Here is a 19735-nt window from a genome sequence, read left to right on the forward strand (position 1 = left end):
ATCCAAAGTCACACAGTTCTATGTAGCAGATTCCAAACTCTGTCCACTTCCTAGTGGACAAGATTGATGCGGGGGCCGTAGAATCATAGGGTTAGAGTTGGATACTGAGAGATCTTCACTCGTCCTTCTCTGTAGAAATCCTGATGCAGCTCCAGCAATTAGTACTCAGTGGTATTAATTACCGTTTTCATTATCACATAGTTGGAGTATCTATCTCATAGGCACGTTCTCAGAATATTAACGCTAAAAGAGCCTTCGAAAGCTCGTCTGGGAATCCTGCTCTCTGGATACCCCCAACTCTGGCAATGTTTCCTGAATGAATGAAATACGGGTCAGTTATCCCCTCCCCCAAGCAGGGATCCAGCCGGCTTTGCTCTGCATTCAGGCTGAGGCGGCCCCGGGGAATTTTTCTAGGCTGGGTGGAGACCCTTAGGGCCACCTTCAGCTCCCTTCCGCTCCCCACAGGCCCCAATCCGGAGGGTTAGACGCCGGCGGGGCTCAGAGCCCCTTTTCCGGGGCCAGCGCACCCACCCCCCCACGGGATCTCCAGGAGCCGACGAAGGCGCGAGGCGCGCAGGGGTGATGGAGCTGGGGTGGAGTGGGGGTGCTGCCAGCAGGAGGAGCAGGGGGTGGGGGTAGGGGTGCCGGGCTCGCCGGGGAGTCGGAGGTGGGGCCGCGTGTTCGTGGAGATCACGTGATGAGTCAGCCGGGCTCGGGGCGTGGCCGGGCGCGGTAAATAGGAGTGGGGGCGGCCGGGGAAGCGACGGCGGCTGCTGTGGCACCGGCACTGGCACCGAAGGCACTCCCCAGCAGCAGGCCCGGACTCTCGGCGGCCGAACTCGGTGAGTGCGGGCGGGTGGCGGGGCGGGCGACCGCGCAGCACCACCGCGGCGGAAGTGACCTTGGTTGGGGTGATGAGACTGGGGCCCTGTGCGCCCCCCCGCCAGGCCCACACGCTGTCCATCGGCGTCCCTGGGCGCCGGCAGGACAAGGCGACCCTCCGGTTGTTACAGCCGGGCCAGCAGGGGTGGCAGCCGCGCACCCCGAAAAGTCGCGGTGGCGAGAAAAGCGAAAAACAACCCTCAGGCGGGCAGCCGGGCTCCCAACCCCCACTCCGGCCGAGAAGCTTGCGCCCGCAGATCCTTACTCGAGGGCTGTGTTCATGCCCAGGGCCGGGTCAGCTTGACCCCACGATACGCCTGTCCCCCGGGCCTGCCTGGTAGGTCGCCCAGGCGGCACGGGGGGAGTTTGCAGGGAAGGTCCGAGGGAGGAGCCTGCGAGGAATGGCTTGGTCCTGATCCCAGTGACTTTTGGCCAGTATCTGGCTCCCCGGCCCCTTCTCGGCTTCTGGGCCTCAGTTTCCGCAAAAAAAAAACTGCTGAGATAATAACCTTTATTCTAAAGGGTTTGCCTGGGCAGCTTTCTGCACACAATCACGCACAATTCTAGGGACCCCAGACGACAGAAACTGGAAAGCAGGAACCTGGAACTGGGTGCAATAGGGTGGAACCCACATGAAGAGTTAAATACAAAGATGAGCGGAGAAACTAAACGGAGAGGGGGATGTGAGGCTGTATAGGGCCCCAGTCCTCCCAACTCTGGGGGGGGCGGGTGGGGGGAGAATGCCCTCCCTAATCCTTGACTGCTGTGGAGAGGAGACAGTGCCTGAGGCCCAGGGAGGTGTGGGAGAGGGGAAAGCAGGTAGGAGTATCTGGGGCATCACCTCTCCCCTCCTGGGGGAGGGAGCATTTAGGGAGCACTATAGAGTAACTGAGTTTGAGAGGCTCAGCTGGCAGGCAGTCCAGGTAAATCTGAAGTGGATTTGCCTTCTTAGTGGGCCTAGGTCAACCCCTTCTCTGCTGACAGGCAAAGGGAGAAGTACAAAAGCCCAGGCTCCATACATCTCTACCTGACCAAGTAGAAACCCTCACCCAGTGGGAGGGGAGGTGGTAGGTTCAAAGGGAGGCCTAGCACCTTTTGTTACCTTGCGAAACCTGATCCCCAAGTTCCTCCACCCCAGGTGAATGCGGCTGAGATGCATTCATCTAAATGAATCTATCAATGCAGATTGAGAAGGTGAAAGGCTTAGAAGGGTGTCTGACTTGCCCAGGGCTCCTTCCCTTTTCTAACATAATGTCCTTTCCTTAATGGAGAATTGTTTCCTCTTGGCACTAGACCCAGGGACCTTGAGCTTCAGAAAGAGGCTGGGCCATGCCCACCCTGTGTCTTTCCCAAAGAGACAGGTTGAAGGTGTTCTGAAGAAAGGTTCTGTTGGAACCTTTTTAGGGCATTTGTCCCAGAGCTGGGGTACTGCCCAGTGGAAAGGTGCAGACGCCTCATCCAGGGGCTTCACAGACCCAGTGAGCGGCAACACAGGCCAGACACAGCCAGGCTCCAGTAACTCCCTTGATGTTGGGTCAGAACAACCCTGTTTTCTACCTGGTCAGACGGTGAGAGTGGAAGCGTTTTTGGCTCCAGGAAACACCTGCTCATGTGCCACTGGTTCAGCAACTTGCACCAAGACCCTTCCTGTAGACTGGTTCTTTCCCCAATTGCTATACGAGAGAGATGGAGTAGGAAGTTGCCCACATGTAAGGGATGAGTGAGATTTTGTGTTACTATTGGCAGCTGGATTGAGAAGTGAAGGAAGAGCACAGAGGAGCCTTGAAATGTTTGTCGGGTGATTTTCTTAAATGAGTGGTGGTTGTGTAGACTATCCCTGCCCTTGGGAGAGAAGGGCTGAAATATTTCGGGGTGAGGACTCATCAGGTCTGCCGCTTATTTTTGATAGTTTGGCATAAACAAAGTATTAAAAATATGGGAGGTCGAGCTATATGAAATGGGAGTTTGTGAACGTCATGAAAGATGGAAATCACACATTTTCATAGGGTCCAACCTCAGGTGCAGAGAGATGGTAGGGACTGACAATAAGCTGCTGGTTGAGTTGAGGCACATACAGGTGTGGATTGTACTCACTGGATACTGGGAGGCAGCAGTCTACACCTGGTCCCATATCTTCATCTCTCTCTTGTCTTATCCTCTGTACAAACTCCATGAGCTGCCTAAGAAAGGGAGGGAATCCTGAGTCCTTCCATGGCAGGGGATCTAGGGATCAAACACCATTACATATTTAGACTTAACCATTCCAGTTTGTAACCTCAGGCCTCATCCGCATTACCTCTCCACAGCACCAGGGGCCTCCATGTCTCAGTCTTGTGTAGGGTTCGCAGGGTGAGTGCATTTTCTCTTGGTCACAGCTCCCCTTTGCAGGGAGCAGGTTTTTGTTTGCTCTGCAAGTCCATTACCACTACTGTGCCTGCTTGGCGTCTTCCTGATGGACGTTGTAGCTCCTTTCTGCTCTTCTCTGTATAATTCTCCCGCACTCTTTTTTGTAGTTTTAATACTTTGTATCAATCCATGGACAGTGTTACTAAAATTGGTATACCTTTAATTATGTTGCATGTATCCTTTTCTGCGGGTGTTTATGAGTTATTTATGTTGATACATACAGATCTAGTTAATTTATCTTAAATACAGTGTATTTGTCTACTGAGGGACAGTTAGGTTGGTTTTGCTTTTTCATTGTTGCTCACAGCACTACAGTATCTTTGTAGCTCTCAGACACTTGTAAGAGTTCCTCTAGGGCAAAGCAGAAAAAGTCTAATTGCTGGGTCATAAGGTATGTGCATCTTCTATTTGGCTGGATATTGACAGAGTACGTGGAGATAAAATGAAGTTTTTACCAACCTATACTCCCAGCAGTGTTGAGGGTTCCTGTTCCTCATATTTCCCAAGACTAGTTATTGCCAGACTTTGATTTTTCTCAAGCACCAGTTTCCGTCACCTGTAAAACAAAAGCCTATATAAGACGTCCAGTGTTACTGTTTTATGAATGCTGGGTGCCAGGAAGAAGCATGCCTGCAGTGTTGACTGTATTATCTGTCTCCACCAGGCCAGTAACTCATTTAGTCTGGTCATCAAGATAACCTAGAGTTATCAGCAAGGATGGAGAGAGGAGGATGGGACAAATACCACCAAGACAGTAAACTCATCCAGTATAGAGCACTGAGAACATGTAGATATTCTGCCGAGAGACCCAGCAGAGGCTGGGCTTCTCCATGACCCTCTGACCCAGTCTTGGACAAGATGTGTTCACACATGCACATAAGTCACGTGGCTTTCGGGCTTGCATAAGACCTGGGAAGGTGGTGCCGTCCAAGGGCTTCAGCCACTCCAGGGTTGAACTGTTGTCCAACATCAGCTGGGAGTCATTTGCTGCCCATTCTTGATCCACTTAACCCTACAGGTGTTTGAGGTGGGGCTGGGTGCTTCGTTCTGGTGGTCAGGATAGCACAAGGAACCATCATTTGAGGGCTTGTTACCAAAAGTTGGAGGATCCTCATTTTTCATCCACGCTGAGATACTTTTGAGAATAAAAAGAATTACCCTGGGACAGGAAGACTTAAGTGGGCCTGTGCGTAGGGAGATGCATATTTACTCCACTAGTGAGTTTGAGACTTTCTTAGTGGTAGTTCATTGTAAGTGTTGCTTGCTCCGAGCTAGGCAGTTGGAAGGCACTTTCAAAAAGAGCATCTCCTTCCATCTCTCAGCCTCGTGAGGTGAGTATCTCTTCCTGGGGCCCCTGGAGAGGAAACCAGGACCAAGCCTGAGAGGGGAGGCCTTTCTGTTGCTTGCTTTTATGGCTGCCAACATCTCCGTCGCCCTAGTCGCCCTAGTACCCAGCCAGCGGGAGATGTAATCGAGCCTGTGATTGAATTAGGGAGCTGCTGTGTTCTAGAAAGCTGGAGAGGCATGGAACACTAATCTCATTTAAATCTCCAAGGATTTCTAAAAGCTTTTATAAAGTAGTTGCAAGGTCCTTCAGAATCCAGGCAGTATGCCCATTATAGAAACCGAGACATGGGGATGTAGTGCCCCCATCAGCATCTCAGTAAGTCAATATCAGCTGGTGAGCAAAAGCTTCCAGAACTTTCTAGAGCTTTTCAAAACTTTGTCCAAATGATGTCTGGTTTCTCAACAATACAGAATTTTTCAACTTCTGAGGGCCTTGGGGTCCATTGTTTTAAGCCTAAGGTAGTACTAATTTTCTTCTGTTTGCAGGATGTGGGCTGTTGTGGCTTTTCTGAAGTAATGTTCCATCTGTGGGCACTGTAGCTACTGCATGGTTTCTAGACACTGTAGGAGAGCAGCTCGAGTTCAAGGCCAGCCCTGCGAACCTGGTGGGAATTAGTCACTTATTTTGGACAGATGATGGGCAGGTGGGCAGGAGGGGAAGTACCTGTGAGTGGCTGAGGCAGGTGGACCCTTCTCATTGCTTTTCCTGGTTCCCTGGGAGGCTGAAGGGCTGGTGAGCGGTGCTGCTGGCAGCCAACTGCAGTGGATGCCTTTTCTGGGTCACAGCAGTTGCTGGGAGGGGACATTCAGCCGCAGGGAGCAAGGCTCTAGGGGATGGATAGCCAACCTGGTGCCGTTTGTCCTCACAGCTTCAAGGAGACAGGTGATGACTAAGCCTCCCCCCCCCCTTTTTTTTTTTATTTAAAGATTGTAAGCCAAGCAGCAGTTAAACATGTTGGCCTTAGGAGCAAAGACATAACACAGAAAAGACCACATCAAAGGCTGTGATTCAGAGTCAAAAGGGAAAGGTCTTGGGTCTCCTTCAGGTCGATTGGAGGGTGTTTGAACCAAGACACTTCTATCAGCCATGATAGCGCCACGCCAACACTGAGGTGTAACTGGGCAAGCTGAAGTCCAGGGAAAATGGAGATCTGCCTGGTTTTGTTTTGTGGGGGTCCTGAAATGGGCGAAACTTGAGGACTAACTGCCATTAGTGACAGCAAGAGGCAAGACAGACAAGTCTTTGTGGAAGTGAAAGAAATGGTTCTCTACCAAGATCCCACCAGATCTTCACACCACTCCTGTATTTCCGCCTTTCCCCTAATTGAGAGCCACTCTGCTGATATATAAGGCACAACCTTAATTTGCAGCTGTTGGCAAACTGCAGGTGCTCAGGCTTTTTATTCTTTAGGGCCAGCTGTGAAAGAGGTCAGCCGTATATGTGCAGTAGCTGCAGGCAAGGAAGAGGAAAGGACCAGCGAAAGGCTGTTGCTGGACATCCACTTATCTTTTTCTGTATGTGCCAGGAGGTTACAGCTGGCTTATTTGGAAAGTTCAGATACACATGCCCTGTCTCATTAGATTCAGTACACATTTAGAATCGAGCCAACCTGAGGGCGCTATCACCATGTAAGAAAGTTTTGTGTGTTTTTTGTGTTTTTTAAAGTTTTGTGTTTTTTTAAAAAGAAAAAAAAGAAAGAAAAAGCAAGCTTGGTGGCAGCCCAAACTGATTCTGTGGCCCTTGTGATGTCAGGATTCAAAGCCTCCTGTGACTTGGCATCAGTTCCTCGCCTGTGTTCATTCCATCCCTTTCTAGAGTCCCAAGGTCCAGAGTCCTAAGTCCCAGGAATGGCTTCAAGGTCGTCTGGGCGATGGTTGTGCTGTGAGGGGAGGTAGATAGGACCAGCAGGCCACGGCCCTTTTGGCACACTGCGTTCTACAGAACTTCAGTGGGGTGTGCTTTCATACAAACCGTTAAGTGCTATAGGGATTTGCAGAGGATAGAAATGAGCCCTTTTTTAATTTTTTTTTAAGCCAGAGATTAGATTGGAAAAGGGAAAGCTCAGGGTAGTGGAACCCGAGGTCTACCCAGCAAGTCCAGCTGACCGAGGACAAGAAGTAGTATCTGCCCACAACACTACCCTCCACCAGGCCACACCCTGAAAGGGAGTTTGTTGACTTGCACTGTTCTTAAGCCTGTTTGGGTCCTTCTCCCTCATGAAATAAGAACTTTCTGTCCATTCTGTCTTACAATCAAGGGAAAAACAAAGAAACAAACCAAAAAAACCCCCACAGAATTGAGAAATGGGAAATGTTTGCCCAAAAAAGGGGAAGCAAAAGCTGCTTATTTTGTGCTGAGGCCGTGGGACCTGTGACTAGCTTGTTAACAGCACAGCCGGCTGTTTCAGCCACTTGCATGCAGTTTGTCTGGTGTTCGTGATTTGTGTGGATGTGGAGAGAAGGAAAGCTGTCTGGTGCTCACTGAAATGAAATCCCAGTGCTCTCAGGGTATCTGTGTGTCTGTCTCCTCTGGGAGGAGAAATGTGACATAGTATTCTTTGGGCTCTCAGCAGTCTCAGAACCCTCCAAGTGGAAGTCCATTTCGAGGTTAATTGAAGTTATAACCTCAATTTTAATTTAGACTCTTCTTTTTGATGTGGAGGTATTGTGGAGTGATACCTGGGATTTTCCTGCACAGGCTAGAGGTGGAGGAAAAGAGAAGAGAGGGAGGGAGGGAAGGCAGAGAAGGGTGGTGAGTGAGACCTGGAAATCAAGTGTGCCGAGGTGAGCAGCCCTGCTATGCCAAGGGCCTCTTCCCACCCTCATTTCACTCTGGATTCCCACCTGGACAAACTAATGGCTGTGAGTCCCATTTACAGGGGAGGGAGTGAGGCTGAGTGAGGTTGGTGCTCATGGGTGCGCAGTTAGTAAGTGCAAGGGCCGAGGTCTGAATCCACGTCTCCTGACGCCAGTCCCAGGACTTATCCTCACCGCCGGCTGCAGTGGCTGTTGCCCATTTGAAGCCTAACCCAGACGCTCCCGTATTGCCATGGCCCTGTGCCTGGGGCACTGAGGCGAAAAGAAGAGCTTCCCTAGGGCTCAGTCCTGACGGGCTGGGCGTCAGTGGTTCATGCTGGGCTCCGGCCCTCCAAGCTCAAGGCTGTACACGGGAGGGGGCCCTGGTTCTCCACTGAGGCAGGGTGATGAGGTGGGAGAATCAAATTGACAGGAAATGTAGAGGAGGACCTGTGGAACCAAAGGAAAAGCAGGATGAGTGTGCGTGAAAGACACATCTGGTGCAGAAGCGTGGGGGGCCTGGCAGGCCTCAGGACTCAGGTGGGTGGGGACAACAGCCATGGCCCTTGTCAGTGCAGGAGCTGAGAGCCATCTGGGAGGTGGGTGGTGCCTGTGTTCTCTCCCACCACAGAAACCAGAGAAATCTTGTTTAAATATCCTAGCTGCCGTGGAAGTGCTCCCATTCTCCACTTGCTTATGATTTAACATCTCAGCAGATGGCTGAGCCCCCCAGGGGCACCTGAGGACACTCTCATTTGATGTTTAAGGAGCATTCCACTGGGACTGCCTCCTGCACTAGGTTCTCCTATCTTGGAAAAATGTTAAGATGCCAAGTGTGAGTCAGAGGGCATCGATAAAAAGAAAGGAAGCCAACTGCTTTGCTCCTCAGAGAGCACTTTGCTTCTTCTGCCATGTGAGGAAACAGCAAGACATTTACCTAACAGTTTGGAGGCTGTGTGGGTCCCTGACACAGGGTCATGTGAGTGACCGCCTCTCCATGAGTCACTGAAAATGGGAAGGTTAAGTGTTCAGAGCAGGAAGTCGCTAGGGAGGGAGCCTCGTTGGTGGCTGGGGAGATGATTGGAAATGCATTTGGGAGCTCATTAAAACCAGTGTTCTTTCATTAGTTTGGTGGCATGGGGTCTTTGGTAGCCATAGCTATTCTTCCTAAAAGAGCAAAGCTTCAAATATAACAATACATTCATGTACAATATAAAAAAGGTCGGCCATATATACAGTGAAAAGGAAGGATAGACAGTGAAAAGGAAGTAACTGCTACAGTTACTACTTTTGTGTGTTTTTCTTAACGTTTTACATGTAGTGGCAGAAATATACTTGTACACCCTTAATGGGCTCATGCACTTACCATGACTCACCTGTGACATGCTTTTTGTCTTTTTTCCGCTTACCGTATATCTTGGGCATATTTCCTTTCTCTGTACAATATGATTCATGTCAACTGTTCGCCTCTTAAATGGCTGCTGTGTATTCTGTTATTTCCCCATTTACCATACTTAACGATGACTGCTGTTGGATACTTGCTTGGTTTCTGGGCTTTTGATGATACAGAGAATATTTAGGGAACATCCTAAATCCCGTATCTTTGCATTTTGAAGCTGGTAGGATATATTTCTAAAGGTCAGCTTGCTGAGTCAGAGGGCATGCAGATGGAAAAGTGACGGAGGTGGCCAGGTCGGGCTCTGCGTGGTGGTCCCTACCACTGAGCAGTGTCACGCCTCTGCTTCCCCACATCTGACCCTGCCGAGAACTGTCAGACTGGTTTTGTAAATTCACTGTGTATGTCCTGTTGCCATTTTTCTGTTATGCTGCTTCTATTCTGATTTTTAAGAGCCCTTTGCATATTAAGGAAACAAAGCCATAAGTATATGTAAGCACTATTTTTTTTTTTCATCTTGTCACTCTGTTTTTCTAGAAGAGAGGCTTTATTTTCATGTAATCAAACATTTTCCCTTTAAGGTTCTGTTTTATGTCAAGCTTGGGCACCCTCCCTCCAGTATTACATTTTTTAAAGTGTGTTTGTTTTCGTCATACAATTTCTGTTTTTCTGCAAGACCTTTGTTCCATGCAGCAGTTTTTGTGTGTAAGGAGTCAAGTGTAAAGATTCAGCCTTACTCTTTTTTTTTTTCTTTTTCCAAAATGCGTAGCCAGTTGTGTAAGCACCATTTACTGAGATATACCATTTCCTCACTCACCTCTACCTCACACGCTAAATTTCCACATAGGATATATTTCTGAATGGTCTATTTCGTTGATCAGACCGGTCCTGGGCCGGCATCACCTAGGGGGTTATAATACGTTTACCTACCATGACGATGGCCAGGCCTCCATCCCGTGCTCTTTTCCACAATAATCTTTCTATCCTTACACACTTATTCTTCCAGATGAATTGTTGCTGTTGCTGAACAATTAAGTTTAAATAGTCCCTCAAATGTCACTCACTGTGTGGGAGGCAGCATATTAAGTGCTGTCACCTAAGTCGTGTCATCTTCATGTAACCCTCGTAAATGACCTGTGATCTGTGAGGAGGTGGGTCATTTCACAGAGCCTGCTGTGTAAGCCCTTGAGGTCAAAGGCAGGAAGTTCCCCCAACACACACAGTCCCCACTAGATGGGGATCTCACAAGGCCCGGCAGTGGTACAGCACCAGGACACATTTCTTATTTTCATAGAGCTGCTGGTCTAAGAGTGTGATTCAGAGACTGAGCTGGAAATTGCTGGTCTCCTGCCTCACCAGCCAGTCCAAGATCTAAGGGCCGTGGCTGTGATGTCATGGTTTCCCTTTCCAGAAGCCCCATCTCTGGTGCGGGAAGCAGAGCCTTTGGCTGACTGGAAAAACCAGAGAAAATCCCAGAAGACTTGTACCACTGGCCAAACCAGCTCTTCCTCCCTGGCTCTCCTGAGGCTGGCACATGCTGGGTTTAGCTTGGCTTGTGTTCTGCTTGTTTTGTTTCCAAAATATGGCTTAAGAAGTTTATTTTCTCTTGAATTTTTCTTATCCCACTGGTCCTCCACAGACTGTTTATTCTCTCAGAGCAGTAACTTGGAAAGTCTCCAACTTTGTTCTGCAAATCCACGGAGTGGCAGTTAGGCAATAGCAGAGAGGCCACTGGACTCGGTTTTAGCCTGAACATGTAGGCACATTCATTCGTGTAAGACAGACATGTTGGTACTGCCCCTTGGGCCCTGGGGTTTTGACAGACAGCAAGTCAGCCCTGGCCCGGGCCTCACAGCTCACAGGAGAGTTGGGGCCACAAGCCATCAGAGAACAGCACCATTTCAGACTGTGAACTTCGCCCTAGCTCTGAGTGACAGCTCTGGAGACCCAAGCAGCACCAGTCACCAGCCCTGTTAGCTGCACAGGGAGGAGCCTCAGTGCAGGCAACACAGCCCCTATGCTTTCTCTCTCCTGGCTCTCAGATTCTGGGAGGAGAAACGCACATGGTGTGTCTTAGCCCATTCAGTCTGCTCCAACGGAATTCCACAGACTCAGCGGCTTCTAAACACGTTGATTTCTCACAGTCTGGAGGCTGGAAGTCTGAGATCAGGCTGCCAGCGTGGTCGAGGAAGGGCCCGCTCCCTGGTCACGACTTCTGTGTCCTCACATGGCGGAAGGGGCGGGGGAGCTGTGTGGGGTCTCTTTTATCAGGGCACTAATCCCGTTTGTGAGGGTTCCACCCTCATGACCTACTCACCGCCCCGAGGCCCCCCTCCTAATCACACTCATTGGGAGTGAGGATTTCCACGTGAATTGTGTGTGGTTGGGGGCTGCAAACACTGCATGGCACCGTCCCGTGTGCTACACACACCGGGTGGGACTTGGAGATGAGGCCCAGGAGCCCGTGGCACTATAGGCCCTTGAGGGTTCTCTGCTGTCCCACGCAGGCTTGACAGAAGAGGAAAATGAGGAACAAAGGGGACAAATGGCAGCCAGGGCGAGAACACGCATCTTTTGACCACGGGGTTGTTTCTGGCCCCAGAACCGTGCTGCCTGAAGTGGCAGCCGTGTTGTGTGCTGAGTGTTTGAACTGAGTAAAGGAGAAGCAGCCTGATGTCTTCTGTCCTTTCCTTTCTAGGTGAATCCAGGACCCAGCTTCCAAAATGTGGCGGCTCTTGACCACCCTCAGCTGCCTGGTGGTGCTGACCAGTGCCCGGAGCAGGCCGAATTTCCAGCCGCTGTCAGATGAGCTGGTCAACTACGTTAACAAACAGAATACTACATGGAAGGTGGGCGATGGGGCAGCTTCCTACATGTGTCCCTTCCGAGGGTCGGTTTGCACACCCTGACGCCCAACAGTGGTGGCTGCAACTGGGCCCACAGGACAGTCTGTCCTGGACATTTGAAAATCTGATTCAGGGGGTGGCTGGTTAGCTCAGTCAGTTAGAGCGTGGTGCTGATAACACCAAGGTTGCCAGTTCGATCCCCACATGGGCCACTGTGAGCTGTGCCCTCCTTAAAAAAAAAAAAGAAAGAAAATCTGATTCAGTCATGGCTGTGCAGAACCATGCCCACCTCCTCCCTTGTGTGTGTGTGTGTGTGTGTGTGTGTGTTGACTATATGTGAGCATGCATGGAGCTGCATGGGGAATAAACAAGCTTTGGAAGTGTTTTTCCAACTGGATATCTGTGAGCCCCTCCTTGGCAGCCAGCAGCTCCTTGCTTCTGCCCAGACTAAGGCCTGAGACTGCGGGAACCATGAGAAATAGGTCACGTTCAGAACTGGGAGGGGCAGGTTGTCTCTCTGGACACCAGCAAATGGCAGCAGATCAGAGGAGACACCCGCTGGTCTGAGTGCCCACGCGGCCCGTGAATGAGGTCCCTCTGGGTTCGCCCCGGCCTGCTCTGCAGGGTGCCCGTCTTATTTAGTCTGTTCCGGCTACTGTCACAAAATTTCTTATAAACAGAAATTTACACACAGTTCTGGAGGCTGGAAGCATCGGATTAGGGTGCCCCACGGTCGGGATCTGGTGAGGCTCCTCTTCCAGGTTGCAGACGGCCGCCTGCTCTGTGTGTTTCCATGTGGTAGGAGGGGTGAGGCAGCTCTCTGGGGTCTCCTTTATGAGGGCGCTCATCCCACTGATGAAGGCTCCACCCTCATGACCTAAGCACCTCGCAGAGGCCCACCTCCAGACACCATCACATTCGGGTTAGGGTTCAGCGTGAATTTGGGGAAACACAAACATTTGGTCTGGAGCTGTACCCCAGCCCCCTTGCTCTGCTGAGTTGGAAGGAACCCCTGGCCTTGTCAGGCCATGCACATGGGCAGCATGCACACCGCGGCCACCCCGTCCCTGGACACAGCCTGTCTGTGGGTGGGTGACTGCCGTGCTTGGGCTCTCTTCCAGGCCGGACACAACTTCTACAATGTGGATCTGAGCTATGTGAAGAGGCTGTGTGGCACCATGCTGGGCGGGCCCAAGCTGCCCCAGAAGTGAGTGCCCACTTGCTGGGGCGTGAGCAGAAAGCGTTTGTTTGGGACCGTGGGAGGGAGGGAGGGAAGGAAGGAAGAAGGCCTCCCTGGCATCCACACATCTCACTTGCCCCAGAGCTGCACGGACTCTACATAAGACGCAGGGCCCAGTCCCAAATGCCAGTGTTTCCTGCTGTGCTTCTCCGGGTGGCTCAGAGCCCCAGCGGGAAGGGCCCCAGGTCTGGTCCCACGATCTGGTCGGCCACAACATTGTGCCTGACTCCCTTTCTAGGGGACGATCCACAGTCAGCTGGCCTTTGCAGGGATGTGGTGGGGTGGGCAGCGCAGGTGGTAACATGTGAGCTTCTAATGGAGACCTTCCTTTGTCCAGAGTTTGGCTTGCTGAGGACATCGTTCTACCTGAAACCTTTGATGCCCGGGAACAGTGGCCAAACTGCCCGACCATCAAGGAGATCAGAGACCAGGGTTCCTGTGGCTCCTGCTGGGTGAGGCCCTGCTGGTTGAGAAGGGCTAGTGTGAAGGGGGTTGGGGGACTGGGAGTGACCAGGGGAGTTGGGGTCGGACCACCTGTGACTAGGCACATTACATAAACTTCCTGAGTCTCAGACTCCACTAGCATAAACATAATAAAGATCCCTATGGCCGTGAGTTAGTGCAAGGACTAGGTGGAAGAATAGATGTGCAAAGCACCCTGTACAGGGCACTTTGTGTGTGGGTTGTGATGTGTTTTTATTTCTGTTTGATACTCTGTCCCGAGCCATTGGCCAATACCACTGGTTTTGACCTCTGATCTGCTTCAGAGACGCAGCCCTTCTGTATCAACGAGCTGTCTTAATTTTGTTTGTTTTTTAACTATGGTAACATATACATAATATAAAGGTAACGGTCTTAATCATTTTTTAAGTGTATATAGTTCAGTGGCATTAAGTCCACTCATTATTGTGCAGCCATCACCACCATCCATCCACAGAGCTTTGTCAGCTTGCAAAACTAAACCTCTGTCCCCATTAAACACTAGCCCCCCATCCTCCCTCCTGCCAGCGCCCCACAACCACCCTTCTGCTTTCTGTCTTTGTGACTTTGACTAGTCGGGGTACTTCATAGAAGTGAAATCAGAGTGTTGGTCCTTTGCATGAGCTGTGTTTTTATGTTAAACATCAAAAACACATGTTTCAGAAATGAACTGAGTGCCCAAGGTGAGGCTCAGGGAGGATGGGTCTCTTGCTTTAAAGCTAATAAGCTTAGGTGCTAGGACCCTCACCTGACATGTCGGGGGAGACTAACCACCAAGAAGGTCAGAGGTGCTCAAGGTGGTCCTCCAAGGTGGTGGCTGGTGGACTCCACAGTCCAGGAGAGGGGCTCACCTGGGTGGGCGTTGTTCCTCCAGGCATTCGGAGCTGTGGAAGCCATTTCTGACCGGATCTGCATTCTCACCAATGGGCATGTCAACGTGGAGGTGTCTGCCGAGGACCTGCTTACGTGCTGTGGCCTCCAGTGTGGGGAAGGGTGAGTCGGAGGCAGCAGCTCCCAGTTCAGGAGCCCAGGCCCCTAGGAATGGTCTCCTCGGGTGGACGGTGACTGAGGGCTCCCTGGGACGGAAGTTGTATTCCTTCAGGATGGGTGATGGTCCTTTGCCAAAACAATGTGGGGACCTGGGGAGTTTGGAAGCCGGGTCTGGCGTGACTGCTGCTTTCTGGGAGGTGCCTAAAACCAGGCTGGCAAAACAGATTGTCTCAGGATATGTGGTTAAATTTCAGATCTCCGATCTGGTTTTTGTTATCTTTGTTCCATTTTCCTGCTCAACAAATGTAATAGCCTCAGGGCCTGTTTCTTTATCTGTAATTAAGGATAATGGGTCCCCATATTAGTCACAGGGAACTAAACCCTGTCTGCCTGGGGTGTTTCCTTCTGCCACCTCTGGTCTTGGTTCTACAACAATGGTTCTCAGCCATGCTTGCAGATTAGAAATACCTGGGAGTTCGGGGAGAAAAAAGGTGTGCCCAGGCCTTACCCTGTACCACTTAAGTTATTGGCACTGGTATTTTTTTCAGTGTCCCAGGGAGTTCTGTGTGTTGCTTGTTGAGAATATTCTAGAAAGGACACAACCTGGGAGCATCCTTCTGTCTTCTTGAGGATCTTGGTGGGTGGGCCAGGGAATTGGGAGACTCCCTGGAAGAAGGGACTATTCAGGGAAGGATGAATTGGGAGGTCTGCTGGGATCTGCGTGAACTGTTGGGCCAGTTGCTGAAGGCAGTGGTGGAGCCACCAGGCAGTGGTCTAGGAGCAGCGAGCACCTCTCATTCAGTTCTAATGAATGGCTCTTTTCTTAGCTGTAATGGGGGCTTTCCCTCTGGAGCTTGGAACTTCTGGACAAAAAAAGGCCTGGTTTCCGGTGGCCTCTATGACTCCCATATAGGTGAGTGTCTGCCCTCAGCTTCTGTCTGGTCAGGTGGATTTTATAAGCAATGAAAAATAATGGTCTCATTTTCCATTATAAAGTGAAGGTTGAGGGTTGAGGGCAAGAGTGCTGGGCTGAAAAATAGGGTAGAAAGACAAGCCAGTCTTGATGGCAGAATTAGCAACAAGTGGAAGAAAGCTCAGGCTGTAGACTTGAGGGTGGCTACTGTTTGCGTTGGTCATCACCCCAATTCTTTCTGGCTCGAGGGGCCTCTGTCGGGGCTGTTGGCTGACATCCTTCTTTCTACTTGCCCCCCCACCCCAGGTTGCAGACCCTACTCCATCCCTCCTTGTGAGCACCACGTGAATGGCTCCCGGCCCCCATGCTCAGGGGAGGGGGGGGACACCCCCAAGTGCAGCAAGATCTGTGAGCCTGGCTATACCCCATCCTACAAAGACGACAAACACTTCGGTAAGCACTCCAGGCCAGAGACCCGCTGACAGCCTTCCCAAGCCAAAGAGAGGCTGGGGCAACTGAATCTTAAGAGTCAGGAACACAGGATGGCGAAGGAAGGGCATTAATGCCTCTCTTGCCTGCCTGTCTTCACCCTGAATTCGGCCTCAGGGATGTTGTCTTACAGTCACAGTCCCATCGAGTTGTAAGGGACCAAACCCCTGGTTTTACAGGGGAGCAGCCTAGCCTGGTCTCCTGGGTCCCACTCTGCCCTCATCCAGGCTCATGCTCACTGCCACTCCTACCTCAGGGCCTCGCTCTCCTGCTTCTCGACTCCCAGATCCAGAGCAATCACCACTCCCCGGGGAGCCTACCCTGACGACCACCCCCACCCCCTTCCCACCCCTACCCCCTTCCCACCCCCACCCCCTTCCCGGGTTGGGCAGGTCCCCTAGATGCTCAGTCTTCCCCTGGTGGCTCCTGAAAGTCAGTGAAGAATTGGCTGACGGAGCTGTGGCAGGTGAGCCTCACCCCACTGGGCTGCTTCATTTGCCAGGATGCAGTTCCTACAGCGTCCCCAGTAGCGAGAAGGAGATCATGGCGGAAATCTACAAAAATGGCCCGGTGGAAGCGGCCTTCTCCGTGTACTCGGACTTCCTGCTCTATAAGTCTGGTGTGTATTGATCCCTGATGGCTGAGGGTGGAGGGGGACAGGGCGGCATTAGGCCTCCCGTCGCCCAGCTCTGCAGATCCCTCAACAGCAGGCCCTGACCCTCATCATCACTGCTCTCGGCAGCTGCGCCCGTTTGCCTCTCCCACGCGTGCCATTCCACATCCCCTCTCCATGATGTTTGTGTGGCCAGTTGCTGCTCATTCCTACTCATCCCTTAATAGGCAGCTCAGATACCTCCGCAGGGACGCCTTCCCTCACCTCCCCGGGGCCTCTGGCTCCCGACTGTCTGCTTCCATTGCTTTGTCAGCATATTCATCACATTGTAACGGGAGGTTTTATGTGTCCTCTGTCTTGGCAAAGTTCTAGCATCATGCCTGCCATCCAGTGGATGCGGAAATGGAGCACCTGCTGTGTGCGACACGGGGGGGATTCAAACTGGGAACTGGACGGTCCCCGGCCCGACAGCTGTCTTAGAAAGCCCCCCATTGTAGACGAACAGTCTGTGCTGATCGCCTGTCTCGTTTACGTTCTGTAGACTGAGAATTCCAAAGCTCTCCACTCTTCTGAAACATGGATTACACAAAGGAAGATGATTCTGGCAGGAAAAAAAATGTTACAAAAAGCTGGCAGTTATTATAGTCCCCACCCATGTTATGAAAGGATGAGAATGCATTTCCAGTTTGACAAAGTGATTCACCACCGAGGGGACAGCCTGACTGGCCAGCCCTCCGAGCACTTCATAGCCAGTATCTTTCTCCATTGACCAACATTGTCTGCCACCAACTCAGCTTCTCCTGCGTTACCTTCTGCAGGGTGACCAACCCCAGAGCAGCAATTTAAAACGCTTTTAGCCACAGAATTCTTTTGACACATCCTTACATGGAGTTTCCAATATGTAAGGCAAATAATTAGTATTTTAACATTACATTTGTTTCTTAAATGAGAACTTACAACTTTAGTTCTAAAGGCACCCAACAAGCATCTTTGCTTTTGTGGGTTCCTTTTTAATGTTGACTCAACATATTCGAATGTTAAGGCTTTCAAAAAATACATTTCAATAATTCCTGAATATTGTGGGAACCCTTGGAGCCTTCCGATGCAACAGTAGGATTCTGTAGAACCCTATTTGCCAACGGGTTGCGTCCTTTCCTTGTGGCAGGCCTGTTGGACCCTCTGGGCCTGACTTGTCCTAAGGAGGGGTAGCCAGCTGAGTTGGAGGGAGGCTGTGAGATGGGGCCGTGGCCTGGTCTCAGCCTGAACAGGTTTTTCCTTTCTCAGGAGTGTACCAACACGTCACTGGAGAAATGATGGGAGGCCATGCAGTCCGCATCCTGGGCTGGGGAGAGGACAACGGCACCCCCTACTGGCTGGTTGGCAACTCCTGGAACACTGACTGGGGCGACAATGGTGAGTGGCCGCTCCCTTCCTGCTGAGAATAAGGTGTCATGAACCGGAACATACTTGTCATCTTGTCTTCCTCTGCTCCACCTGCTGCACAGCTGCAAACCCGAGGCCTTGGGCTTACCTGTGACCTTCTAGGTGTCCAGGTGCTAGTGAGCTGGGGTTTCCTTCTGCCACAAGGGCAGCTTCTGATCCCGAGAGGGTAGTAGGGACCAGGACCCAGCTTCACATCGTTTGTGCCTGCCAGCTCCCCCTCGTACCAGGGGCAGGGACAGGTGACATGGGGTTGAATGGAAGTGGCATCCAGAGGCCTCATGCTGGGCAAGCAGGGCAAACTGACAGAGCACCTTGGTGCGGTCTGGCGTGTTTGGGGGCTGGCTTAGTGATTTCTGCTCCTGGGATTCAAGGATGAGTCTGAATATGTTGGCAAGGGCCAAACCCCACGGCACACTTTAAAGGCATCTTACTTTTGCTTTCCAGGCTTCTTTAAAATCCTCAGAGGACAGGATCACTGTGGAATTGAATCGGAAATCGTGGCTGGACTCCCGTGCACTGAGCAGTACTGGAAAAGAATCTAATCTGCTGTGGGCCCGTCCAGCCAGCCCCGGGGCAGTTCTTCCCTAAATAGAGCCAGTAGGGCTGGGGATGAGATGAGGGATAGGAATATGTTTTATTCTTTGAGTTCAGATAGGATACAAGAGGTTTTAGACAGGGCCTGAAGGACTGCATTGGGCCATACCTCCTGTCTACCATGAGAGCTGTCTTCCAAGGAGACACATCCAAGGCCTGGCTACGTCCCAGCTTGATCAGTGGACTGCTGTCCCCGTGCACATAAACCAGGGAGGCCACTGCTGCAAGCAGAGCACGTCCCGCCCCCGTAGACTAGTGCTGCTCCAGCTGTTGCTGCAACTGTCTCCACACCCTTCCCCAGCCGCGCGTCACCAGGGAGCGTAACACACCTAGAGGGTTTGTAGGTTTTCCGAAGGGATGGAAGGCACGGTTCCTGACAAGACAGCTTCCCACCTGTCAGCAGTACCTCTCAGTAAGTAGCTTTCTAGATTTGGAAATAGGTTGAGAAGAGAAATAGGGGGGCAGCCCTTTGGAGAAAGCCCCCTTCTCCCAGGACCCCTGCATCTGCTGAGCTTCGCGGTGTTGCTCACCTCCTCTGGTCTTGCCCTCGGCATGATTCTGTTTTCATAGAAGTTGCATTTTTTTCTGCACCTCAGCTGATCACATGAACGAGAGTCTAACAGTTGGAAGAGCTGTACTAGTTTTACAGACTGTCTCCTGAACACAGAACTGGATGGTTGCGACTTGACCAACCTACCGACCTCTACTACCACTAGTTTGGGATAAACAGCTCGTAATGTTTAAACATCATGCTTCCCTGATAATTTAACAAGGAAAAGAATGACTGTGCCAATAAAGGATTTCTCCTTCCATGTAACGTCTGTTCTGGTGGGTTCTCAAAGATCATTTGTCACTGTCGCCTTGTCGTTGCTGTCTGTCCTTATCTGTCCCCCAGAAAGTCATGTTCTCATGGATCTGGGTGCCCTTGAAACTCCAACCAGAGCTATCTAGCCTCAGTGGTGTGGAACACAATAAAATGCCTAATTTTAGCTTCTCACTGCCCCAGCCATGCTTTCAAACCACAGCTTCTATCCCTTCTTAGTTCCCTGTCATTCTCAACTCGTCTCTGTAAATGCATCCCCAAAATGTGCCCCAAGCCTTGATAAGCTCTGCCCCTGCTGAAAGAGCCAAGAACATAGTTGTACTCAATTTTTTTACTAATGACATCGCAGCAGTAACCTGTCAGGAGTCACACAGGCATGATGTATCGCTGAGGTCACGACCCAGGTGTCCTGATGGAGGACCAGCTTTCCCTGACACCCTCTGGTGCTGGAATGGGGGGAGGCAGCCTTGAGCGGTA

At 51.2% G+C, this 19735-nt stretch overlaps 1 protein-coding gene across 1 annotated transcript; it reads left to right on the plus strand.

Annotated features, from left to right (window-relative positions):
• The first annotated feature begins 705 nt into the window (after window positions 1–705).
• On the plus strand, window positions 706–19247 carry CTSB (cathepsin B). The gene is made up of 10 exons (XM_019733106.3): window positions 706–842; window positions 11526–11676; window positions 12795–12880; window positions 13251–13365; window positions 14268–14386; window positions 15211–15296; window positions 15603–15749; window positions 16288–16404; window positions 17683–17811; window positions 18286–19247. Exons 2-10 carry the CDS (start codon window positions 11551–11553, stop codon window positions 18381–18383), a joined length of 1023 nt encoding a protein of 340 aa, XP_019588665.3. The 5' UTR covers window positions 706–842; window positions 11526–11550; the 3' UTR covers window positions 18384–19247.
• The last annotated feature ends 488 nt before the right edge of the window (window positions 19248–19735 follow it).

The sequence above is a fragment of the Rhinolophus sinicus genome, chromosome 15, assembly GCF_057876585.1.
Source record: "Rhinolophus sinicus isolate RSI-liver-muscle chromosome 15, RSI-T2T, whole genome shotgun sequence".
Taxonomy (NCBI): domain Eukaryota; kingdom Metazoa; phylum Chordata; class Mammalia; order Chiroptera; family Rhinolophidae; genus Rhinolophus; species Rhinolophus sinicus.

Excerpts from the sequence above, each read along its gene's own strand:
- CTSB (XM_019733106.3), top strand. The coding sequence starts at position 11,551 with ATGTGGCGGCTCTTGACCACCCTCAGCTGCCTGGTGGTGCTGACCAGT. Across the intron at positions 12,881-13,250 it reads GGGCCCAAGCTGCCCCAGAA|AGTTTGGCTTGCTGAGGACA; the intron begins GTGAGTGCCCAC and ends TCCTTTGTCCAG. Across the intron at positions 17,812-18,285 it reads CACTGACTGGGGCGACAATG|GCTTCTTTAAAATCCTCAGA; the intron begins GTGAGTGGCCGC and ends TTTGCTTTCCAG.